The sequence below is a fragment of the Propithecus coquereli genome, unplaced genomic scaffold, assembly GCF_000956105.1.
Source record: "Propithecus coquereli isolate 6110/MARCELLA unplaced genomic scaffold, Pcoq_1.0 Scaffold59, whole genome shotgun sequence".
NCBI classification, from domain to species: domain Eukaryota; kingdom Metazoa; phylum Chordata; class Mammalia; order Primates; family Indriidae; genus Propithecus; species Propithecus coquereli.
Genome location: NW_012151840.1, coordinates 6523747 through 6535865, shown reverse-complemented (window position 1 = coordinate 6535865; position 12119 = coordinate 6523747). Strand labels below are relative to the sequence as shown.

General features: G+C 36.1%; 1 protein-coding gene across 1 annotated transcript in view; it reads right to left on the bottom strand.

Moving 5' to 3' along the window:
- Window positions 1-12119, bottom strand: part of ARNT (aryl hydrocarbon receptor nuclear translocator) — a 60655-nt gene that overhangs the window by 34912 nt on the left and 13624 nt on the right. The window contains exons 2-3 of the mRNA XM_012658519.1: window positions 7638-7749; window positions 3566-3610 (exon numbers count right to left, since the gene is read on the bottom strand). Coding sequence (XP_012513973.1) covers window positions 3566-3610; window positions 7638-7749 — 157 coding nt within the window. The remainder of the gene's footprint in view (window positions 1-3565; window positions 3611-7637; window positions 7750-12119) is intronic.

Sequence of the window (12119 nt, the reverse complement as noted above, 5' to 3'; positions counted from 1 at the left end):
GAAACGATGGATAAGTCAAAAATTCATGGTATTTTTTTTATTTCAGCATATTATAGGGGGTACAGATGTTTAGGTTACGTATGTTGCCCTTGCTGCTCCCTCATTCTTTCAAATGTACATTTTGGCTTGTGATTATCTGTCACATTTTTTTAGAGCAATTTTTGTGAAACGATGGATAAGTCAAAAATTCATGGTATTTTCGAATATGAATCTTGTCATGGAACTAATGCGGCACAGACAGCTCCAAATATGAACAAAGTGTTTGGGAAGGATGTGGCTAACAAATGCACAGTACGTCAATGGTTTGAGAGGTTCCATTCTAGTGATTTTAATCTTGAAAATGAGCTACACGGGCGACCTGAGACCAAGGTGGATAATGATGAGCTGAAAGCTGTAGTGGAAGCTAGACTTGGGAACTCTCTGTCTTCCACCATATTCACCAGACCTTGTAGCAACTGACTACCACTTTTTGCAGGCTTTGGACTACTTGCAAGGAAAAATATTCAACTCTCAACAAGCTGTGGAAAACACCTTTTGCGATTTCATTGCCACTCGCTCTCCAGGCTTCTTCACTGCTGGCATAAACAAGCTATCATTAAGATGGCAAAACTGTGGTGACAGTTTAGGTGCATACTTTGATTAACTGTACTGCTTCTTGTTTAAGATATAATAAACCACACTTCTGATTCAAAATCAGACATTACAGACTTAGTGACATAATAGTTTTTGTGTGCCTACTGTATGAAAGGCAATGAGCTAGACAAGTAAGAGGATGTAAAGAGGACTGAAACAAGATTCTGACTCTCGAAAAGGGAAGCCATAAATACCAGTATGCATAGCGTTGGGCAGTATGCTGAAAATACTTTACAGATTATTTCAATGTAAATATTAATAGAATGATGTGCCAATATGGAGGTATGATGGCATTTCAGCTTAAGAACAAATGGTCTGTTTCTAGGATGCAAAACATTATATAAATCAGATACTACAAACTTACAATAAGTGACTTTGGCTGAAATAAGAGACCTATAATTTAAATATTAACCTTGAATCTCAAAAATGAGCCTTCTGGATCCTTCCTACTCAACATGTGGTCTATGGGCCAGAGGCAACAGCTTTACCTAGGAACCTATCAGAATGTAGAATCTTGGACCCTGTGCTAGATCTATTGTGCTAAAATTTTCATCTTAACAAGAACCCCACATAGATTTGTACATGCATTCAAGTTTGAGAACCACTATTCTAGATACTAATAACCCTGATATTAAACCTACAGTGTCAAAGCCTTGACACTTTTAGAAAACTCCAAATGTTAAAAAAAATTGTGTTAATGAACAAATAAATTTGGCGATTCTTTTCTCAGGCATAATGACCCACTTGGTAAGATAAACCGTGACAGTTTTTTCTTATGGTTAGGAAAAGAATAAATGAACCTCTCTTTGGATTTGCATACAGTTGTAACTACTGGATTTTGTGGAAGCAATAATTCAGGGTTAGAGCTAATCGATAGATATAAATAAGACTAATGGTTACCTCCATACCATTCATACACACAACACAGTTCCACTAATAACATCTATCATTGTAATTAGGGATTTTCAATTGAAGGAATTCCCAACAAAGCTCTTTGAAAAGGTCTATCCTTCTCCTGAAATTGAAATCTCTTCCCCTCTTCACATTTATTGAGACCCATTAAGTCTCAAGAGACCTCTTAGAGAATTACTTTCATTTGCAACCATTTCTTTATGGTGGCCAAGTCATGGTTGTTTTCGAGAGTACCTGGTAAGGTTCATCAACTAGTCAGTAGCGAGAAATACAAACCTTAACTTTAAACGTTACTATAATAAAAAAAAAGATAAATGTTACTGACTATACTAAGCATTAAAAAACAATGGCAAGCAATTTACAATAATGGACATCCTTTGCGTAAAAACAAAAACTGGGAAGATTAGCAGTATGCATATGTGCACACACATGCATTTATATACAAATAGATATGCACTGAATATTTCTAGAAGAATACTCAACAAACTGGAAGCTGTAGTTGTCTAAAGGGAAGGGTTCTTACGGTCCAAAGTGAAAGGAAAATGTACTTTCACTATATATAACTTTGTACTGTTCAAAATTTTTTTTTTTTTTTTTTTTGAAGACAGAGTCTCACTGTGTTGCCTGGGCTAGAGTGCCGTGGCGTCATCCTAGCTCACAACAACCTCAAACTCCTGGGCTCAAGCGATCCTCCTGCCTCAGCCTCCCGAGTAGCTGGGACTACAGGCATGTGCCACCATGCCCGGCTAATTTTTTCTATATATTTTTAGTTGTCCAATTAATTTCTTTCTAATTTTAGTAGAGACGGGGTCTCGCTCTTGCTCAGGCTGGTTTCGAACTCCTGAGCTCAAACAATCCGCCCGCCTCGGCCTCCCAGAGAGCTAGGATTACAGGCGTGAGCCACCGCGCCCGGCCTGTTTGAAATTTTTATAATAAAATATATTTATATTACTTTTCCAATTAAAAAATTTAATTAATAAAACAAATAAATGAAATCAAATCTGGGTAACCACATAAACAAATAATTTTTTTAAAATAGGGCTCCTTTATTTATTTATCAAATATCTGTTACTCAGAAATACACAGATAACCTAGGTAATACTTTCAACCCTGGAAAGAAAAAAGGCAGGTTATGGTCAAAGTTATCTCCCTTTCTTTGAGTCTTACTGCTTTTCTTACTTGAAAACAAGCCAAGCAATTGGTCTTCAGCAAGAATAAACTGTGACAGTTTTTCTGAAAGAATCCCTTCATCAATATATTAAATAGTCCATTTTTAAAGCTCCGTAAGATTCAATACACAAAAATATAAATTCCAATTCCTGCTACTTGTAGGAAGAGTCATAAGGTATCAGGGGCTATAACAGAGTAGTACATTAATGACCCCCCCCCAGACCCCCGTGAATTACACCCCCCAGTATCTACTCCCTTGTGTAGTCCCCTCCCACATCGACTCAGGACTTGAACATATGACTTGCTTTGGCCAGTGACACATTAGCAAATGTCACACAAGCAGAGGCTTAATAAGCACTTGCACACTGGGACTTGTCCTGTAGACTGTGGCCATCACCAGATGAAGAAACTCAGCCTGGCCTCCTTGAGGACAAAAGACCACATACAGGGGATATCCAGCTATCCCAGCTAAGTCCAGTTCTCAGCTTACCAGCCAGCTAAATACAGTCTTATGAGTGAGTCTAGGTGAGATCAGCAGAATAAACATGGAGTCAATCCACAGAATTGAGAAATAATTAACTGTTGTTCTTTTTAAGCCATGTAGCAACAACAATAGATAACTGATACAGAGTATTATAAATGTTCTGTTCACTCCTCACTGAGGTCCTTTCTCTGGAGTTAACAGAATGCTTGAAATTTTTCTGGGATATAGTACAATATGAATATTTATAGTGTTAGCATGAAGCACTTTCCTTAGGCCTAAGTATAAAAATATTGTAAGTCGCAAGTACAAAGATTATAAACTAATTTTTAATATCAGAAGCCTAGAGAAAGTTTTTCAATCTCTTACCTCAAAAATTTACTGTTTCCTTCTCCATCATCATCAAAATCCAGCCTGGGGAAAGCCAACAATAAATATTGCAAGCCTACTGATACAGAACATTAAGAAATTAAAATTTCTCAACACGAGCTACCTGTACACCCACCGAAATGGAAGGAGGAAAAGAGGAAGTGGGCAGAAGTCAAACAAAGCTACATTACCTTTTCCTCATAGTGCCAAACTGGGCAATAGAAAAAGAGTACCTACTGCTACCTTAACACTTCCCTAGGGTAGCAGTCGACCTTTGCCAAAGTTTTACCTCAGACTATAACTCTACAAAAAGAGCAGGAATTCACTCAAAACAGAGAAGGAAAAATTAACATAAATAAAATTCAGGTCCAGTTTTCATTTCTACAGTCTACTCTAAGCCATGTTCCTAGCTTTCTGAAACATGTTTCAAAACAGTGATGTTACATGAGAGAGCGACTTAAGACCTAAGAAGGTTGTTAGATAATGCTCCTTTCTACCATTCATCTAGTGAACAGGAAATACATACTACATTTAAGACACTGTGGTAGATGAGGTAAAAACAAGACCCTTGCCCTCAAAAGGCTCTCTGCCTGGAAAAATACAAATATAAAACAAGTGAAAATGGAAAAGTGCCATGTGACAAGCATAATCATGCTATTAGCTAAACATGCTATTAGGTTATTAAGTATGAAATGTCTGATTTCCTTAAGTACTAAGTTTGACAGTTGATATCTCTGACATTTCACTTTGACACTTCTTGTTTTATTTTTACTATTAAGGTACATCTCATTCTTTCAAATGCATGGTCTGGCTTGTGATTAACTGTCAAATTTTTTTTTTTTTAATCACTGCAATTATCATCGGAATATCAAATTTTTTTTTTAGAACAATTTTTGTGAAACCATGGATAAGTAAAAAATTCATGTTATTTTTTAATGAGTTCCATCATGGAACCAATGCAGCACAGATAGCTCAAAATACCAACGAAGTGTTTGGGATGGATATGGCTAATGAACACACAGTACGTAAATGGTTTGAGAAGTTCCGTTCTGGTGATTTTAATCTTAAAAATGAGCCATGTGGGAGACCTGAGACCAAGGTGGATAATGATGAGCTGAAAGCTGTACTGGAAGCGAATCCATCTCGACCTATGTGTGAATTAGCAGCAAAGTTTGATGTTACTATTCCAACAATATTGGACCATTTGAAACAAACTGGCAAGGTAAAGAAGCTGGACAGATGGATACATGGGTTCCACATGAATTAAACAAGCGTCAGAAGAGAAATTGTCTCAAACCCTGCCTTTCTTTTCTGTGACAACATGAAGGTGAACCATTTCTACATTGTATTGTTATGTGATGAAAAATGGATTTTTTTTTGACAATTGCAAGCATTCAGCACAATGGTTGGATAAAGATGAAGTGCTGAAACACAGTCCAAAACCAAATATTCATGAAAAAAAGCTAAGGTGTGTTTGTGGTTCAGCGCTGGTATTATCCACTACAGCTTCATGAAACCTGGTCAATCCATAACAGTGGATGTCTACTGCAACCAATTGGACAGAATGATGAGGATGCTTGTGATTAAGCAACCGAGATTGGTCTATAGATACAAGCCAATCCTCCTGCAAGACAACAGTCGACCACATGTTGCACAAACAAGGCTGCTCAAATTACAGAAGCTGAACTTGGAAACTCTCTGTCATTCACCATATTCACCAGACCTTGCACCAACTGACTACCATTTCTTGCAGGCTGTGGACTACTTCTTGCAAGGAAAAATACTCAATTCTCAACAAGCTGAGGAAAACACCTTTTGCGATTTCATTGCCACTCGCTCTCCAGGCTTCTTTGCTTCTGGGATACCCCTTTAAGGTGGCAAAACTGTTTAGATAGTTTAGGCACATACTTTGATTAATTGTGTTGCTTCTTGTTTGAGATATAATAAACTAAACTTCGGATTCAAAATCGGACATTTCAGATTTAATGACCTAAATGTGCAGTGAAAGAAGAGATGAATTTCATTTCAGGGGATTAGGAAAGATTATATATAATAGAGTAGGCCAATCTCCTTTTAATCTCTGTACTCTATTAAACTACAACGTTGCTTATGTTATCACTTTAACCCTATGGTCACTCTCATTTATTCTACTAGTGGCATAACCTGATATTATGGGTGCCTACTCTAGATGGGTTGCATACAAAGTGTACAGCATCAATCCTAAAAGTGTTCATTCCTCTTCCTCTTTCCTGCAGCCCCTGATCACCTGTCAAAATCCTACCCATCTATTCAATAACTTAATTTTCTAAGAATTTAGTCTAAAGAAATAACTTGAAATAAAACAAAGTCTATGTACAAAGATGTTCATTGCAGCATTACATATAATAGCAAAATCTTCAAAACAATTTAAATGTCCCCAAACAGGAATTAAGTATATCCTTTTATGCAACCATTAAAAATTATGCTTATATAGAATATGTAAAAATACAAAGATTATATATGCTTAGGTGAAAAGACCAGGCTATATAAAACTGTATAATTATATGATTATAACTGTTAAAAATAATTTACGTATGAAAACTAAAGGAAGTACACTGAAAAACTGACGGCAGTTGCCCCTGGCCATTTTGTTGTTCTTTCTAACTTTCTACATTTTCCAACCTTTCTTTTAATATATTTTTCTGATTACCAATCATACACGTTCATTTCAGAAAATCTGGAAAATTAAAAGCAAAGGAAAAAATAAAACACCCATAATCCCATCACCCAGAAATCTGATGGGTATTTTTTCAGTGCTTTTGCTATACACTCGTGTTATATATGTTTTTTTCTGACAATGAAATATTACTGTAATATTGTAACCTCTCTTAATATATTGTGAACATTTTTCTGTACTAATACATATTTGCCAATTCTAGCAATGTACTAGTCCATTTTAAATATACTGTAACTTGCTCAAGTGATCCCTTAAATATTTATATTGGTTCTAACTGTTTGCTATTATATGTAACAATAACAGTGTTTAAGAGAGTGGACTCTAAAGCTAAACTCCCAAGGTTTATACCCTAGATCTGCCACTTACTAGCTTTAGAACCTTAGAAAGTTACTTATACACCTATGCCTCAATAAATGAGTTAAAATGTATAAAGTTCTTGAACACAAAACAAATCTTAGTATGTTACTCATGTTACCACTTAACTCACGGATCACTCCTGAATTACTTTTGGTGAGATGAAACTTAAATAGTTACAATCGTTAAGTATACAATTTTTGAAAAGAAAAAGAAAAAAGGGAAATGTAATACCAAAAAGTGGATAAAATACAACCCATTCATCCAGGTCCCTCTATAGCAACCTCCTTTCTGAAGTTTTTCCCAATCTTTACCAACCAAATGTATTTCTGTACACAGAAAAACACAGCACTGAATTTGTTCCTTTCTGATAAAACCTGGCATATTCTATCTTGTATTATATGTATTTGTGTAATGATTATTCCTGTCAAAACATAAGCAACTTGGAGACAAGGACTGTGTCCTATTTATCTTTGTATCCTATTCGCAGTCGGCACAATGCCATACGCTAATTAGGCATTTAATAAGTACTTTTGGAATTGAATAGACTCTGCATTCCAAATCAAGCAACATATCAATACATTAGAAAAGAAATCAGTAAGGTCAGCACTCTCTAAATTCAGAAAAGAAGCCTATCAAAATGATTTTGAAATATAGACATAAAGCTTAATGAATGAAAGCAGTAGTTTTCTCAGCAATAGTGACATCTCTGGGCTTAGCCACAGTCCTTTACCTTGCAGAGATTCTTGGTTTAAAAAAAGAAATGCTTTGGGGAACTTAGATAAAAACATCGATTTGACAAAAAGACAAATCTCCCCCACAACACAGGTGTAAAGAACATAAAAAGGAAAAATCCAGAGACTAAGGAGACTTATATGACAGCAATGTAGTAAGTAATCAGTTGAAGAAAGAGAGTCAGGAATAGCCAAGTGGGTTCAGTAACTAACTAAATTAGGTTGGTTTATAGGAGAAACATTCATAACATACCATACTCAAACTTACCCTGGTCGCCGCTTAATAGCCCTCTGGACAATGGCTCCTCCACCTTGAATCCCAGGCCCAGGGTTTCCAGAGGCAATGGCTGGACCCAATGATGGTACATCTGATGTCATTTCTGTCAGAACAAAAAAGAAATACACATTTTCAAAAAGAAAGTCCTTGCTTATCATCAATATCATCAAGCTGGCTAAAAGAAAGGCTCAAGCTATGGATCTCAGCAGTTTGCCAAAAATTCCAAATGCACACATTCACATTGCTTTCTTCTTCAGTTCTTACACTGGTAAAAGATTTCCCCATACTTCCGTTCTCCTCACTTCACAGAGTTTAGAGGAGTACTATATTCTGCAGCATTTACTTTAAAAAGCTTGTAACAGTGAAATAGTAATTTAAAACAACAACATACACAATTGGTTTATATATTTCATCCATGCAATAAATATTTATAATTTAGCTTTTTAAATTTATTTTGTTTGGAAAATTCAGAAAACCCAAAAGTAAAAATCACCTAAATTCTAATACTTAAAATAAAATTATACAGAGTAAAGCTGAAAGTCCCTCATTATGTACCCCTTCCCTTCCTTCTAATTCAATTTCACTCTCAGCAGTAACCACTGGAATCCTGATCTGCAACTTGCTTTTATAATTTAAATATACATCATGGATATTTATCTACACACACTCACAATCACACACATATATACCTCATTCTTTTTTATTTTATCATATTGTATAAATATACCATATTTTATTCAACCGGTCCCCAACTGACTTATATTTAGGTTGTTTCCAATTTTTTATTATTATAAATAATGCTCCAAGAACATTTACACATACAGCTTTAAATTCTTTTGCTATTTAGAACAGATTCCTAGAGGTGGAATTTGTTGTTCCAAGCATATAAACTTTTAATATTTTGATGGATACTACTAAATTATGTTCCAAAAAGGCTGCTACAACTTATGCTCCCACCAAGAGGATATGAGAGTACTTATTTCCCTTGCTAGCACTGGACACATTATACTTTTTATTTTTACAAACCCTAACAGGTAAAAATGGTACATTATTTGTTTTCATTTGTATTATATTTCTTTTTATCTTCTAGTTATCTAAAACCAAAGAGTTGACTCTTCACATCTTCAATATTTTTATGCTAAATAATGCATCTTTTTCTAATGAATTTGTAGGATATATGAGTATTAAAAGTATATTAAGCCCTTTGTCTATTATGCATTTCTAACATATATACTTCCGTTTCTTCCAAATGGATAGCTAATTATTCTAATATCATTTGCTGAATAGTCTATCTTTTCCTCACTTACCTGAAGTGCCTCCTCTATTATACCTTAAATGTCTACAGATACTTGATCTCTTTCTACACTTTTAGTCTGCATTAATATATTTTCCTATTCCTATGTCAGCACCAAACACTTTTGATTATAATAGTTTTACAGTACATTTTAATTATCTAATAGGAAAGGTCCTCTCTTTCCCATTAATTTATTTTACAAAATTGTCTTATTAGACGTCATACGCTGACTTATGCTTCCAGAATAGAATAAATGGACTTTTCCCTATTCCTTCTGCTAAATACAACTAAAAATCCTGGACATTTTACATATATAACAAATATAAGAGTATTCTGAAAGGTGGAGAAAAGAAGGCAGACAAGCTGGGAACATCAGGACCCGACGAATGACATGGTAATGAGTTCCGAGGTTTTTCTTTTTGCCTCATCTATCCTAGACATGGGCTGAAGAAGTCAGCAACCTGACAATGCCAAGGGGCATGGACAAACATAGCCCTCTAAAATCCCTCTCTAGTCTGAGGATCAGGAAAAGGGGAGCGTAGCAAGACAGAAAATTTTTAAACAACTACTACCAAATATGACAGGGAAAAGTTGTGGCCCCACTCTCACCCATGCCAGCAAAAGCTGGGAGCCCAGACTTTTACCCTTGCAAGGCTGGACCAAGGAATCCCGATATCCTTGCCAGGGTGGTGTCAGAGAAGGCCCAGAAGGGACCCAGAACTTTCATCTCCACTGGTCAGAAATGGGGATCTTCTTCTTGCCGTGTCAGTGGAGATCATGGTAAAACTGTGACTCCCATCCTCATCCAGCAGTAAAAAGGAGCCCTCACCTTAGGTGTCAACAGAGGCCAAGCAGGGAACCTGGAACTCTACCTCCACCGAGCAGTATCAAGGCAGCGCTTCCCCTTCCCCTGCTGAAGTGGTGTCAATGAAAGCCAGCTAAAACAGACGGTTCAAATAACATGCAACATCATATAACATAATACAAAAATGCTCAGGTTTCAATTAAAAAAAAACCTGTCATACCCAAAATCAGGAAGATCTCAAACTGAACGAAAAATGACAATCAACAGATGGTAACAGTGAAATGACACAGATGTTAGATTTATCGAACAAAGATTTTTAAAGCAGCCATGAAAACAAAATGCTGCAACAAGCAATTACAAACACATTGAAACAAATAAAATAATAGAAAGCCTTGGCAAAGAAATAGGAGACATGAAGAAGAACCAAATAGAAATTTTAGAACTGAAAAATATAATAACTGAAATAAAAAGCTCAGTGGATGGGTTCCAAGAGCAGAATGGAGAGTACAAAGGACAAAAATCAGTAAAATGGAAGACAGAACACTAGAAATTACCTAATCCGAACTGAGAGTAAACAGACTGAGAGGAAAAAATTAACAGAGCCTCAGGGATCTTTGGGACTAAAACAAAAGATCTAACGTTTTTGTCATTGTAGTCCCAGAAACAGAGGAGAAAGAAGGCAGGACTGAAAAATAACATATGAAAATTTTTTGGCAAGAGATATAAACCTACAGATTCAAGAAGTTATACAAACCCCTCAAAGGATTAACCTAAAGAAAGCCATTCTAACTCACATCATGTATTTAAATTTCTGAAAACTAAAAACAAAGAAAAAGTCTTGGAAGTAGGTAGAGAAAAATGACATCTTACTTATGTGGGAAAATAATTCTAACGACAGAGGACTTTTCATCAGAAACCATGGAGGCCATCCGTGGAGGTTATCCAAGGAAGCAGAAAACATTTTTTAAGTTATGAAAGAAAAGAGGTGCCAACCCAGAATCCTATACCCAGTGAAGATATCATTGAGGAATGAAAGGGAAATAAAGACATTCTCGGATAAAGGAAAACTAAGGAGAATTTATCACCAGCAGATCTATCCTAAAAGACTGGTTAAAGAAAGTTGTCTACACAGAATAGAAATTATAAAAAAAAAAATTTTGGAACATCAGGAAAGAAGAAAGAACACAGTGAGCAATAATATGGGTAAAACCAACAGGATTTCCTTCTTTCAAGTTTTCTAAATTATGTATGACGGCTGAAGCAAAAATTACAAACATGTTCTGTGTGTTTTTAAATGTATGCAGAGGACATATTTAAGACAATTATATTATGAAGGGGAAAGGGTAAAGAAACATAAAGAGAGGTAAGTTTTCTAACACTTTATCAAACTGGTAAAATGACAACACCAGTAGACCAGTGATAAGTTATGTATATATAATGTAATACCTACAGCAAGCACTAGAAAGCTGTCCAAAAAGATACACTGACAAATTTTACAGATAAATCTGTTATTCTGTTCAAATAACAGAAACGCATGAAAAAGCAAACAGAAAAAAAATGGCAGACTTAAGCTCTATTAATAATTTTATTCAATGTAAATGGTCTAAATACACCAGTAAAAGATGGAGATTGGCAGAGCAAATTTAAAAACATGACCCAACTACATGCTGCCTACAAGAAACTCACTTCGGGCCGGGCACGGTGGCTCACGCCTGTAATCCTAGCTCTCTGGGAGGCCGAGACTGGCGGATTGTTTGAGCTCGGGAGTTCGAAACCAGCCTTACCAAGAGCGAGACCCCATCTCTACTAAAAATAGAAAGAAATTAATTGGCCAACTAAAAATATATAGAAAAAATCAGCCGGGCATGGTGGCGCATGCCTGCAGTCCCAGCTACTTGGGAGGCTGAGGCAGGAGGAATGCTTGAGCCCAGGAGTTTGAGGTTGCTGTGAGCTAGGATGACGCCACGGCACTCTAGCCTGGGCAACACAGTGAGACTCTGTCTCAAAAAAGGAAAAAAAAAAAAAGAAACTCACTTCGACTATAACAATAAAGACAGGTTGAAAGGAAAAGGATGGAAAAAGATGTATCATGTATTCATTAATCAGAGAAAAGCAGGGTGCCTATATTAACAATAATCAGATAAAGTAGACTCCAGAGCAAATGAAATTCATGAGATACAAAGTAGGACATTATATAACAGTCAATCCACCAAGAAAACACAGTAATCCTAAGTACATATGCACTAAACAACAGAGCCACAAAATATGTGAAACAAAAACTGACAGAAATGAGGCCGGGCGCGGTGGCTCACGCCTGTAATCCTAGCTCTCTGGGAGGCCGAGGCGGGGGGATTGTTTGAGCTCAGGAGTTCGA